Raw genomic sequence first — 14,660 nt, 5'->3', positions numbered from 1 at the left:
TAGCACAGTCAGCGCCACTAACGCGTGCAGGGACACGCTCTTTCACGCGCTTCTGAACAAAAAAGAAAGATAAAAGTGTGGGACAAAATGGCCAGATGTCTCCACCCTAAGCAAAGCGCACATGAAGGCACCCTATGTTTAGCGTTACAACTTACATAGTGCACAAAAATAAATAACTGATTGCAGTTACAAATTACGTTTATGAAGTAAGTGAAATTAGGTCACAATTACTTTGCACGGTGGGATACTCAACTTTAATGACCTTGATGTGGCAGCACTTTTCCGCTCTAATATGTCTTTTTTTTTTTTGTGTTAATAGAGGATTTCCAGCGTTTCATATTCGCAACATTTTGGGACTTTATGTTTCACTAACTTTATTCAACTATGTGCAGTGAGCTATCATTATGCGCGTCAGTCGTTTTATCAAACCTACGATGGCTAGTGTGGAAAGCAAATTTATCTGTGTATGTACTAAAAGAATCGGATTGAGACTCATGTTTCCGCGTTTATTTCAAAGGCATTCAGGGGAACGTGCTGCCGTTAGGTCCTTTGCTGCTTTCGGCACTTTATAGGTAGTATTCACTGAGCCTGCAGGTTCAATTTTACCGGGGAGCACAAACCGCTATCCTCGAAAACACGTTTTTTTTTTTCTTTTTTTCTTTTTTTTTTTTGCACGGTTTTGTTAGCTTGAAAATGTATTGGGTTGCCAAAGGCATGGTAGCGCTTTTTTGGACGAGGACAAAAGAAAGAAAGACAAGACAGACACGAGCGCTGACTGCAACTATTTAATCAACATGGAAATGAGGCATATATACACGCTTCGATCCTATCAATCAACCAACCCCAGGCCTAGCCGCCACCTGCATGAACTGCACTTCCTTATCGAAAAGGTCGATAGATGCAACGCTGACACACCCCAGCCCTGCCCTTTTTATTTCGTCTGCTTCAATAATCTCCCTAACAGTTCTATTTTTATGTTTAGCAAGTACGGAACATGAGTCAAACAAAGGTTTGCATCCGCAGTCATGGCAGTGCACTGAAAGATGGCCATCCCGATAGTTTTTTACGTTCAGACTATGTTCTCGGAGCCTATCGTTCAGGCATCTCCCAGTCTGACCAACATACTTCTTACCGCATGTTAAGGGAATCTGATATACCACACCCTCAACACAAACGACAAACGGATTTCTGTGCTTAATCACACAACCCAGCGAGGCTTTCCGGAAAGGGTTCGTCAAATGACTAAGCCTGGCTAGCTTCTCTGAGAGAAGCTAGCCAGGCTTAGTCATTTGACGAACCCTTTCCGGAAAGCCTCGCTGGGTTGTGTGATTAAGCACAGAAATCCGTTTGTCGTTTGTGTTGAGGGTGTGGTATATCAGATTCCCTTAACATGCGGTAAGAAGTATGTTGGTCAGACTGGGAGATGCCTGAACGATAGGCTCCGAGAACATAGTCTGAACGTAAAAAACTATCGGGATGGCCATCTTTCAGTGCACTGCCATGACTGCGGATGCAAACCTTTGTTTGACTCATGTTCCGTACTTGCTAAACATAAAAATAGAACTGTTAGGGAGATTATTGAAGCAGACGAAATAAAAAGGGCAGGGCTGGGGTGTGTCAGCGTTGCATCTATCGACCTTTTCGATAAGGAAGTGCAGTTCATGCAGGTGGCGGCTAGGCCTGGGGTTGGTTGATTGATAGGATCGAAGCGTGTATATATGCCTCATTTCCATGTTGATTAAATAGTTGCAGTCAGCGCTCGTGTCTGTCTTGTCTTTCTTTCTTTTGTCCTCGTCCAAAAAAGCGCTACCATGCCTTTGGCAACCCAAGACCAATACCAACTAGCCCAACACACAGCTTTGAAAATGTAGTCGTCCGCTTTTCGTGTTTTAATTTCATATCGTTGAAGATGCTTCGTTGAAGAAAAAAATAGAGAAAAAAAATCTATCTCCGGAGGGGCCCGTTTTAATTACCTTGCTGCCGCCAAGCGCCGTGTCTATAGACCTTTTCCACAAGGGTGCCGCCATCTTGAATTGTCGTCACTTCCAGTATGGGCGAAAACATTACTTTGCCCTCACCACGCCAATAGAAGACATTTAGGATATAAGCCTAACCGTCACACAGTATCGTTTTGGCTCCACTCTATTTTTTTACTGGTTACAGGTTGAAACGTTTTACTTTTTTTTCGTCGCCCATACTGGAAGTGACGACAATTCAAGATGGCGGCGCCCCTGTGGAAAATGTCTATAGTCGGATGCAACCTAAGAACAATCTTTTAGCTCCACCCACAAGCGCATTGCGCCCATCTGAAGTGCCTCCGCCGTCGAGAAAGTAGTTCGCTAGCAACGTTGCTTTTTCTTCCTTCAGGAAACCTGTCTTAAACTACTACAATATTTATTTAATTCATTCGGGACATTTAAATAAGTTAGAATACGTTTTTGTCAACGAAATAGTTGTTTAGTAAAGAAAGAAAGAAAGTCATGTCCAATGTACCGTCTTCACAATTCATTTTCTGTCCAAGATACTGTCTAACATACCGTCTAACATACCTCTCAGCAGTGCTAAGCCTCGCGCCCGCTTCGAAATTTCCGTTGGCGATAGCGTCGCTGGATTCTCATGTTGTCGATCAAAAACTGCTGCAAACGCAAGCCGATACCATTAAGATTTCGTGGCGTAACCTCGGGCACGTAAAACACGGTGCAAAAAAGCAGAATAAGGCCAGCAGCCATGTTGAGTTTTTTTTTTTTTTTCAAAAGGATCGCGATTGGTCCACAGAATCGTGACGTCATGAAAACAATTGGCTGGCGTTTCTCGGCGTAGGATTACATTTTCCTCTGAGAGGCATTTCCGGCTTTTTCTTAGCTTGCAACCGACTATAGTCGTTTGAGTGATGGTGAACTGCTTGGTTGGAGGGTGCTCTAACCACAAAAGTGGGCTTTTTCCTCACCCCAAAAGTGGTGACTAACCAGTGTGATAGGACGGCAGCCTTATACCTTCGAAGAAAAGGGCCGCTCGCTAATGAAAAATGCGGCACATTTTTCATTAGCTGCGCACAAGGTAAGCCGCACGGTGTGTTTCTGCACAGCAACGAATACCGTTGGCAGGACGTACGACACGGAGGCGATGGGGCAACACGGTTACGCGGCCGTAGTAAAAAAAATCCACTAAAGACAAAAAAAAAAACTAGCAAAACAAAACAAAGAGTAATCACACCGTGCTACAAAAGCACCAAAGCAGAAAAAAAAAAACACTCCTTGCACGAAAGCTACCTCCGTGGGCAAGGCGCGCGACACGGAGCGCTGCATGAAACCGATGGAGCAATGCGGCCGAGGTGAACGAGCCCGATAGTGACAAAAACGAACTAAAACACACACAAAAAATATTCCCACGAAGCTTCAAAAGCACCAGAGTATAAAAATAACCCCTAGTTTCGCCCCAAAACACCCTTTAAAGTTGTAGAACGCTAAGTCACGCTGAAAGGTCCGGCCAGACGACACCTGGGCCGGCTTGCTCGAAGCAGAGTCTCAGTTGAGACTGCTCAAAGAAAGCGCTGTCAAGGCCAGCACTCGAGCTTAAACCGAGTCTCAGACGTTCGCGCGCCCGAGCCTTGGCAGCGCTTTCTTTGAGCAGTCTCAACTGAGACGCTACTTCTAGCAAGCCGGCCCTGACACCTACGTGCCCTACGTGGGATAGAAAGAGACATCGAAGAGGGCGACCGTGGTGTCCGATGCCAGCGCACCTAGCGGGTGACGTCAAGTGAATGTCACCTATACACGTTTGCAAGTCCGGTCTCAGGGCGCCGCCATCTTCCTCAGTGAGGTGCGCTCTCGGGAGAGGCCATAATCCGATTACGACGCCTTAGCAAGGCTTCGTAATCGGATTATGACTGGTCCAAGCGCACCCCAGACAGGCAAGATGGCAGCTCCCTGAAGCCGGACTTGCAAACGTGTATAGTTTTTAAAGGGATAATACAACGAAATTTCGACGCTTATGTCTTCGTGTTCAAGGAAGCAGTATCACATCAGACACACCAATCTCTTGTTGAGAAAGACACGCAAAGGAATTTTAAAACGAATTGAACGACTATCAAAGAGCACCTGGTGGATGTCGCTAATGCCCGTCTAGGAACCTTGGCGGGTAGTGACGATAACTGTCTCGTCTCCGGCCACCACGAGATAAGAGGGGAAGGAGGAACTCCCCTCTCCCCGAGTCTCTCTTTTGTGCGTACCAGACGTCGCTATTGTCCCTCTGCGAGATTATAAAAGATTAACCCCCCGCTTCGGTGGCTGAAACGGCTAGGACACCCTCTCGACGTCAGCCTCGCCGTAGCTTTGCTCGTCCTGAGACGACCTACGTCACGATTGCGTTGGATGTCACGTGGTCTCCGCTGGGCCTTCTCCGAGCGCTTGCCAGAGTGGGCCGTTTATAACGAAGAATACAATCATCAGGCTCAAAACACAAACGTGCGATTGCCATTTACGGATATTGTGGATCATAGTCAGCCTATTTCTGAACACGACGGGTATATTTCAAATGTCGTTGAACGGGTCGTGAGCTGATTTGCCGATTCAACACACTAGGGTGCCTTCATGCGCGCTTTGCTTAGGGTGGAGACATCTGAATATTTTGTCCCATATTACTAAAATTTTTAGGCAAGCAAGGCGTTCACACTGAGCTTACAATTAAACAGAAAGGCGTTGTACATTTTTTTTTTTCTCGTACTGCGTGAGGCTAACACCACCTATAATAACGAAAGCCTCCGCATGGTGCACCTCTCCCTCTATGAAACGTCATGAGAGTCGGATCGCGCCAACTCGGCTGTTGGGCCCGAGCCCGACCTTCGACACGCTGATTGGACGCGAGCCCCAGCCGAACCCTGGCACAACACTAGCGCCCAATCCCAGGCCTCGATCGATCTGACTGTGATGACGGTGCGGGGGCCTTCTGCTTCCACTTCAGGCGGGGCGATTTCTCCCAGCGACTTGACGTTGCAACACAAGCAACACGGGCCACCTTTTTTTCTTTTTTTTTTTTTTGCACTATGTAGGCTTTAAGTTACGAGCTATAAACGTGTTTTTATACCTTTAAATTACGTTGAGAATACTAAATCATCTTTCTGAAAAGGTTTATTTTCAAAAACGATCAATTTAAAACCAGAACCAAGTCTTATGATGAAAATAATCCCTGGAGAAGGGGAACAAGAGGGACAAGGGACAAACCTAGCTGTGTTTGGAGTTTTATGTTTGTCCCTTGTCCCTCTTGTTCCCCTTCTCCAGGGATTATTTTCATCATTATTGTCCAGCTCGCTTGCCCCTTTGCATTTAATTGCATTATGACCAAGTCTTAGTTGTCATCATCACCCAGCACGGGGTATCACGTGAAAATATCGCGTCCCTGTTTGGCTGCTACCTAGTAACATACCCCTTCAAACCAAGGAGTTTGGTGTAGAAGCTGTGGAACTTCGAAAGGGTGGAAGTGGATGGGGGCAGCATTTGACAGTTGGGTAAAATAAAAAGAAAAGGTTTTTTTCTTTTGGTTTAGGGGGGGGGGGGGGGGGGGGGTTGTATATTTGCTTTTTGTGTATTATTTGGCACATAATTTATGTCATGCTAAAAACGCGGACCCTAACTTACTTTCACGCGTTTTATTACTGTTTTTCTAAAAAGTTTTCTGGGCATTGTGTTTTCGTGAGGTCCGATTGAGATCTGCGGCGCATTTTTGGCGTATTTTTCTTTTTTCTTTGCGTAGGGACAAGTGCAGGGACGTTTTCTGTCTGATGTAGGGACATGTAGGGATTATAGACGGCCCGTGTAGGGTTTTTCGCAAATGGTTGGCATCACTCGATTTCATAGCATCCTCGATCATCCGCACCGGTGCGCACCGGGGCACTGAGGTTCGCCCCTTCATCTTCGATCAAGTGCACCGGTGCGCACCGTACGTCCTCGATCAACGAAGCGCACCCTCCCGGTGCGGCTTTTCATTGCCCCAACGCGCACCAAGAAAATCGGCGGTGCGCCGGGGGGCAGTCCCATCAGGCATTGCGGCCAGGAGCGGGAATCGAGAAGATGGCGGGAGTAGCAGACGCGCAGACTATCGAGATGGCGATCTTGCAAAAACGAACACGCCTCGCAGCTGCACTAGATGATTTCCTCGGGTCTTCTGACGGTGAGACGACGAGCTTCTCGCCATCGCCGCGATTACTGGCGATTGCTGCGGTGGCAAGGAGCGCCCGGAAAGCACGAACTTCGTGGAAAGCGGCGCGAGGCGTTTCGATGACAGCGAGGTACGGCTATTATCTGGTGTTCCGTTTTCTTGAACCAATAACGATGGCCAACATATACATGTGGAATTGTCACCCGCTTCTTTACAACATCGGCAATCACGTCCACGATGTTTATTTCTGTGGGACCGTCAAATCCGCGAGTAAAAGAGTAGAAGGAATCGACAGCAGACGGGCACCGTGCGCTGACCTGCGCAAGAAAAAACGAACAAAACGTGAAGTGACGCAAGGTGGAGCTCGCCGCGGTGCACCGGCGTAGGGAGGCTCACACCGGCGCGGCGCAGTTTGTCCTCGATGTTGCACCGACATCGCGCTGCACGACCGAGGAGCGCTGTGCACTGTGCTGGTTTCAGGGCGATTCCGGTGCGAGTTGATCGAAGATGCTGTTTCAAAAAGGCGTGTTATCGAACGTAACTAGTTTAATGCTTGACAAAAGGTTACAACGTGGACGGTATCTGCGTCCGCCATGCTCGCCGGTTTCTTCGTCTCCTGGCGTAGAGGAAGGGGGAAGGCGCGTACGCCACCGCATGCCTTGGGTGGTGGCGCCATCTGTCGGCTCATCTTGTAACATCCTCCTTTGTTTAAGTAGGGACTACCCCACAATAAAGTCTTGAAACTTCTTTGGTAGAGCTGCTGTTCTCTTTGGGCGCGTAGGGGTATGGATTGGGGCGAATTGGTGGTCAGGCTCGTACGTCTCAGGTACTGGTGTCGTGTCTGGTTCGCGCTGAGGGGAACTTTTGACCTGGGGTGTTCTGTGGTGCCCACGATCGTCCTGAGTAGTAGTAGGGACATCTGCTTCAGCCTGTTGGCAACTGGGTACATCTCGTATGTGCACTCTGTTGCGGCGTAGCACGCCGTCACTGACCTGTACCTTATATGACCTGTCACCACATTGCTCCTTGATGGTTCCCTTTGTCCATAATGCTTCTTTGGTTGGAAGAACCATCACATCTTGTCCCATGCTCAGAGGATGGAGGTCTTTAGCCTGTTTGTCGTGATAGAAAACCATCCTTCGTTTCTTCTGCTCCAACTGGTTTCTGGCACTGACAGTTTTTGGCAGCAGCTGCTTAGTTGTCGTTGGTACACATGTGCGTGTGCGTCGACCCATGAGGAGCTGTGCAGGGCTTGCATGCATGTGTTGCAGCGGCGTGTTACGATGGTCGAGAAATGCCATCTGAGGATCGCCATTGCTTTCGTCTGCTTTCTTTAAGAGCATTTTGACAGTCTTCACGGCAGACTCAGCCATACCGTTCGATCTTGGGTATCGTGGGCTGGACGTGACATGTTCGAAATTCCAATCGATTGAGAATTTGTTGAACGCTTCACAAGCGAACTGTGAGCCGTTGTCTGTGATCAGAACACTTGGGATGCCGTGTCTTGCGAAGTGTGCTTTCAGTCTGCGTATCACATGGGCAGATGTTAACGAGTTGAGTTGGTCGACCTCCCAGAAGTTGCTGTAATAGTCCACTGTGACTAGGAAGTGCTTGTTCTTGTGCTCCAGTATGTCGCATCCAACACGTTCCCACGGAAAGTCTGGTCTCGGGTGTGGTTTCAGCGTCTCTCGTTGTTGCGCTGGTGCATGTTTCTGACACACATCACAGGCTGATATGTGGTCCTTGATTTCAGCATTCATGCTCGGCCAGAAAATACTGTCACGTGCACGTCGTAGAGTGCTTTCGATACCCATGTGTGATGAATGTAGCTTTTCTTTCATCTCTCCCCGAAGTGCTTTTGGTATCACCAGTCGTTGTCCCTTGTAAACAATGTCATCTTCCACGACAAGTTCGTCTCGGAAAGGGAAGTACATCCTGATTTCTGGTGCAACATTGTGCCTTTCCTGTGGCCATCCTGTTAGGATCACTGCTGTCAGCTTTTGCAAGGTTTCATCCCTCAGGGTTGCGTTGCGGATCTTCTCTGCAGTATCCTTTCGCACAGGTAGGTGGTTCACCACGTTGATGTCTTCAAGCTGCTGTTCGCAATGGTCGTCTGGCAAGAATGCTCGTGACATCGTATCGGCCAGTAGAAGTTCCTTTCCTGGTCGGTACTGCAGGTCAATGTTGTAGCGTTGAGTCTGTAGGATCATCCCTTGCAGTCTTCTTGGAACTTGGTCCAGCTGCTTCTTCATGATGGCTTGTAGTGGCTTATGGTCTGTGATTACAGTCGTCAGTCTTCCGAAAGTGTACTGGTGAAACTTGTTCAACGAAAAGACTATGGCAAGCATCTCCTTCTCTATCTGCGCATACCGGACTTCAGTAGGCGTGAGAGCTCTGCTCGCAAAGGATAATGGCTGTCCATCTTGAAGGAGTGCAGCTCCTAAGCCACGTTCACTGGCATCGCATTGTACCATCAGCGGTTTCTGCGGATTGTAATATGCCAACACTGGGGCTCTTGCTACCAAGTTCTTTGTCTCTTGAAATGCGTTGTCTTGTTCATCGCTCCATGCCCATGGTTCACTGTTGATGACCAGCTTTCTGAGCGGTTCTGTGACCTGGGAGAGCTTTGGCAGAAAGCGTGCAAGGTAATTGATCATTCCACAAAAGCGTTGCACACCTTGGACGTCAGTTGGTGGGGGCATTTCTTGAATGGCTCTGACCTTTTCAGGGTCAACACGTAGTCCGTCTTTTGTCAGCAGGTGCCCCAGAAATGTTGTACTTGTGCGATGCAGCTCCGTCTTGTCTCGGTTGAGTCGCACACCAATCTTCTGACATCTCTGCAGCAGGTTTTCCAGCTTCTTGTCATGGTCACTGCGCGCTTCTGCATCGGTTTCGCCGATACCATACACTAGAATGTCATCTGCCACACACAGCACACCACTCAGTCCATCCAGAGCTGACTGCAGTCTTTTCTGAAAGATTTCACTACTGACAGCAAGTCCAAATGGAAGGCGTAGCCAGCGGTAACGTCCCATTGGTGTCTGGAAGGTGGTGAGTACACTTGACTCTTCGTCCAAAATGCACTGCCAATAGCCGTCACGCAGGTCCAGCTTCGAGAAGACCTTGGCTTTAGCAACTTCGGGCAGAATGTCGTCCAAGATTGGCAAGGGGTGTCGCTCTCGCTCCAAAACTTCATTAAGAGCTTGAGGATCAATGCAGATTCTCATATCACCATTTTTCTTCGTGGCAACAACCATTCGGCTCACCCACGGGGTTGGTTCGGTGACACTTTTGATGATTCCCCTTTGTTCTAGGTTTCTGATTGTCTTTTCTAGCTGCGGTTTAACACTCACTGGCACCCGACAGCCTGTCACCGCCTTTGGGCTTGCAGCAGGTTTAGTCACCAGGTGTACAAGTCCAGGTAATGAGCCTAAAGACTGTCCGAAGACGTCGGAGTGCCTTTCCATGATCTGTTCCAGTGCACCCTGTGCACCTGCAGCACTGATGCTGGCAACCAGGCTGTAATTCACTGTGATCAGTCCCATCTGCTCGGCTGTCTTTCGTCCGATAAGGGGTCTGAGGTCATCACGCACCACGACAAAGTCAACAATGTGCTTGTGTCCATTAGCAGTGGTTACATTCAACCTCGCCTTGCCGTATGGCACTACCTTGGTACCATTCCACATTCTCAGCGTTGTAGACGTCGGCATTATCTGATCAGGCGACACATTTCTCTTAGTGATGACATTTACAGCAGCCCCGCTGTCAACCTGGAACCTTATTCCTTCTTGGTTCAGATTTAAAGTCGCAAACAGTGGACTTGGCTTGCCGCTTTGCACCATCAGTATTTCATCTGTGTCGTCTTCTGGCTCCAAACTGGCAACAGTCTTGCTGTTTTTACACACAACTGCAAAATGGTTCTGTTTTTTGCATTTGTTGCATGTTTTGTTCCATGCTGGACAAGCATTTCTAGCACGTGCATGATCGCTTCCACAGTACTTACAATGCTGTACTGCTTGATTCGAACTTGTCTTTTTATCTTTTGCTCGGTCAACAGGTGGTAGACGACGGCGTCTGTCTTTCACTGCATGAACTTCCTCAGTTGCTGGTCTGCCTTCCTTGAAGACTTTAAGTTGCAGCTTCGTTGACTCATGCGCTAGACATACCTTGACAACCTTTCCAAGCGACGGTTCATCAAGTTTTAGAATGTCCGCTCGCGCTTTCTCGTCATTCACTCCGCAGACAATCTGGTCTCGAATCATCTTCTCCTTTTCAGGTCCGAAGTTGCAGTCCCGAGTCTTCAATTTGAGATCGGTTAAAAACGTGTCGAACCTCTCGTCGGGGAGTTGTACTCGAGTGCGAAAGATGTAGCGTGAGTACACTTCGTTCTGCTTCGGCAGAAAGTGCGCATCCAGTAGCTTCACAACGTGGTCGAAGTCAAATTCAGGGTGCGGTCTCGCTTCCGTACACTCTCCGAAGTCCAGAGTATTGTAAATGTCTAGCAGGCTTGGTCCTCCAACCGTGAGAAGAAGTGCGACTTGCCTTTCCGATGATGCTCCAGCGGCATCGGTCGCTTTCAGGTACAGCGTGAAGGCTTGTTTGAACGTGCGCCATTGTTCCGCAGCGTTGCTGGCGTTTTCAAACTTCGGCGGCGGCGGGATCCTGTCCATGCTTGCTTCCGTGGTCGTGGCGGTCGTAGCTCAAGCGTTGGCTATTGCCGCTTCTGACACCATGTTTCAAAAAGGCGTGTTATCGAACGTAACTAGTTTAATGCTTGACAAAAGGTTACAACGTGGACGGTATCTGCGTCCGCCATGCTCGCCGGTTTCTTCGTCTCCTGGCGTAGAGGAAGGGGGAAGGCGCGTACGCCACCGCATGCCTTGGGTGGTGGCGCCATCTGTCGGCTCATCTTGTAACAGATGCTATCAGCAATTTGAGTCGATCTAGAGAAAGCTAGGGAACAACCCTCCGGCAACCTCAAGGAAAGTTGTCCCGTCTGAGGCGGGCGTAATAATTTTAGTATATGATTACCTCGTTAATTCCTCTTTAAATATTTTGTTACCTTTTCTGCACGCCAAGCTGACAAACAGCAGTATTGCAGCTTTTTCCCCTGTCACCATGTCTCCACTTTGCACTGTGGGTATTTTGTATTCATAGAATTGGAGTGGAATCAGGGATTTATACATACACACCCAACACCCATCACGAAAAGACTGACACCACCAACCCAATACGTACGCCCCTGACATCCACCCTAACAGCCCCCCTCCCCCTTTTCTCCCTTACAATTTGTTTTTTCCATCAAAGGAAAAAAAAATTTGTTTTTTCCTTTTTACTTTAGGGGAGTAGGTAATGTCTTCATTATTTCTAATAATGAGTCACTCACCTTCGGGAATCTCAGTAGTAAATCGTAGCGGGACAAGTAGAGAAGCCAATTTATGTATACACTTCGAAGGACCCACGAAATATCGTGAGAAAAGAGCAACCATCTCAAATCGAGGCTAGCGAGAGAATGTATGCTTGCGAACCTTTTCAAAAGCTCGAAGCGTTCCTAACGGTGAGGCGCGTGGCAATACTCTCTCGGCACCGGTTAACCACTAAGTTACGGTTTCCATTGGCATCTTCGGTGCAGCAGCTTCACGTAGCGACCCAATGCACTGCTTGCAGGTCTGTTAAATACCGTATTTTCCGGGCTAGAGTCCGCGGACTATACATGTTTAAAAGTTGAAATTTCTGGCTGTGCGGACTAATTATGTTTTTTCAAGATCGTTTATTATCACGAGACGTGACGAATTTTGTGCACGAAAGTGTATGTTAATGATGATCTATGCACATTATAGGCTTTATTGTGAGCTAAAAAGCAGACATTTGTAAACGTGTGCCGTCTATGAGAAGATTTTTGTGTGGACTAAGCACCAGGTGCGGACTATGCACCGGGTGCGGGCTGTGCACCTGGTGCGGGCTATCTAAGCAAAATCTTTTATTTTTGACCCCAAATTTCCCCCTGCGGACTATACACCGAGTGGGGACTATAGTCCGGAAAAACTGAGCCTGCTTTGCGGGCTCAGTTTTAAGAAAACATTTCAGCACTGGTGCATTATAATGAATATTTGGTTAATGCAAGCCCGAATAATTGTTTGGTTTGCCAGCTGCTTGCTCTTTGTCCTATCAAGTCGAACCTCACAGGCACTTGGTGCGGGCTACACGCCTTTCTGGGACTCGTGCGCTTACGAGCGCGAATAAATACCACTGCTACTGCAACAAAGAACGAGCTGCCTTCCCTGTACCGTCACTTGAAAAAGAAAATAAACGAAATACAAAAATATTGCCCTCCCTAGTTTGCAAAAACAACTGCAAACTCTTCATGATATCCACATATATCTCCCACCCAAATTGTATACTGATTCGAAATGAATTATTTGCCAACCCTGGGATCAGCTGCAACGGAGATCACGCCGAATAGCCACAACAGCAGTCTCCTGCTCCTCGGTAACCCTTTTAGGCAAGTTTTACGGCCGCTGGAAGGCTGTGTCTAAACGGCGGCCGGGTTAAGAATGTTGATAAAATTCAACAAGCTTGAAAAATTATATTAGGAATGATATTTCAGTGCGTGGAACTCTTGCGTGGTTTCTCCGGAGCTCCTGTAAATTTTTAAATCCTATCCTGGCAAAAGGCGCAATTCCTCGCACACACGTACTCTCGGGGTTTGCATCACAAGGAATGTATTTCAACGTGGTTCAGCGCAAGAAACAAAAATACAAGGCAGTCACGCCTATATATGATCCCCACCATCCGACGATCCTTTGCCTTATGTGGCGCTACGCGGTTACTATGGACCTTTCAGTATTGCGAAATCAAGTGTATACAGTTTCGTACCTGCGCTTATGATAAGTTTTACGAATACTAGGGCACCCTAGAAAATAAATTAACGTAATAGACGTGTATGAATGAGTGGCGTTCAGGCGCGACACGAAGAGTACGCACCAGACTTGCTTTTTGTATACGCTGTCGTAGCCGCCTACTCCAGCTTGCTCTCGTTCACAGCTGCAGCCAAACGCCTCAAATCAGAAGACGCCTCAGTGCATTGAATCACAAGAGGCGATCTGTTTTGAAAGGCGCTCAAATAGCGATCGATGGGCTATCCCACAAACGTGTGCATTCTGGAGAGACTCGATGGCTTTCTTATGATGGCAGTGTGAAGGTCGTAATCCAGCATTATGCGTCCATCTGTATTGCACTGGGGGATATCTACTCCGAAGCTGGAGAACACTTTTCTGACGCTAAAAAACTTCTCCACCTCCAAAAAAAAAAAAAAAAAAAAAAAAAAAAACCTGCTTTATTATTGTTTTGTTGTCGGCTCTTCTAGACCCACTTGCTCGTTTGAGTAGGTACTTACAGATTTATACAGGGAATCTCACCGAAGCCAGAACGCTAATCAGAGCAGTCATATGTCATCAGTTGGAGACATCAGTATGGAGAGTCTCAAGTTGGAGGCAGAAGTCGTGCAAGAAGCACAAAGAAAGGAAGTGCGAATGGAGGATGATGACGATGCCAGCGGAAAAGACCTCCAAAGACTAGCTTCATCGTACAAAGAAAAAGTTGTAAACAACAAGCAGAAAAGGCTTCTTGACGAGTTTTTAGAGCAGGCAAGATTTCACGAAATTTTCTTATCAGGAGGAGTAAATCCAGATTTCAGAAAAATATCAGAGATGTGCGGGGTTCTATACCGTAGATATCCCGGCGACCTGGCTTCGTAGAAATAACTGCTGGCACTTGCGTGCGGGGTCGAGAGGATAGCCATGTTTCTTTCCCTGTCTGCTGCAGCAAAGATGATCTTGCTTCTTCCTGTTGAAACTGCTGGTGTAGAGACAACATTCTCAACCATGAACAGGATCCTTACCCGCAGAAAGGTCTCGTCCGACTCCCGCCCATGTAGATGCCCGAATGAAAGTTTCCGTGGAAGGCCCCAACATTCCCAACATTAGAGACGCCACGGATGAGGAGGCGTACAAGTACTATCCGTTTATCAACAAAGCAATTATGATATAATAATAATAATAATTAATAATGCTTATTTCCATCAAGGGTTGTTGGTGGCGGTCACGAAAAAAAGCTGTCCGAGAGGTTGAGTCCCTCACTGCCTACAGAAGTAGCAACAAAGCGAAAAAATCGAACATTAAACAAAACAAAAAAAATGTACGATCACCATTATAACATGATGAGCACATGCTTTAGATTATTTCATCGTTTACATATTAATTCATGACGGACAACACAGGTAAGTTCATAGTGGTAAAAAAGTTATGCCTAAACACCAACAAAGAAATGTGACTACAATACATGCCTTGCACGTGACGTCACGCAAGGGAAGGACGGGGCCCTGCATGCGCCGTGCTGGTGGTGGACTTGACACCGCGCGGATGCGCTTACCGGCGACCGGCTAGCAGGCGCACAAGCGTAAGGGTTGTTACCTTTCTGCCTAGCCTCGCACGTCGTCGCATATACAT

General features: G+C 47.6%; 1 protein-coding gene across 1 annotated transcript; it reads right to left on the bottom strand.

Moving 5' to 3' along the window:
- Positions 1-6,681: 6,681 nt before the first annotated feature.
- LOC120836445 (uncharacterized protein K02A2.6-like) lies at positions 6,682-11,064 on the bottom strand. Its single transcript, XM_040205331.3, has one exon. The coding sequence runs from the start codon at positions 10,821-10,823 to the stop codon at positions 6,873-6,875; it is 3,951 nt and encodes a 1,316-aa protein (XP_040061265.1). The 5' UTR covers positions 10,824-11,064; the 3' UTR covers positions 6,682-6,872.
- Between the last annotated feature and the right edge of the window lie 3,596 nt (positions 11,065-14,660).

The sequence above is a fragment of the Ixodes scapularis genome, unplaced genomic scaffold (assembly GCF_016920785.2).
Source record: "Ixodes scapularis isolate PalLabHiFi unplaced genomic scaffold, ASM1692078v2 PGA_scaffold8__174_contigs__length_109621045, whole genome shotgun sequence".
NCBI classification, from domain to species: domain Eukaryota; kingdom Metazoa; phylum Arthropoda; class Arachnida; order Ixodida; family Ixodidae; genus Ixodes; species Ixodes scapularis.
Note: the sequence above shows the minus strand (reverse complement) of the source record. Positions and strands in the feature narration are given on the sequence as shown.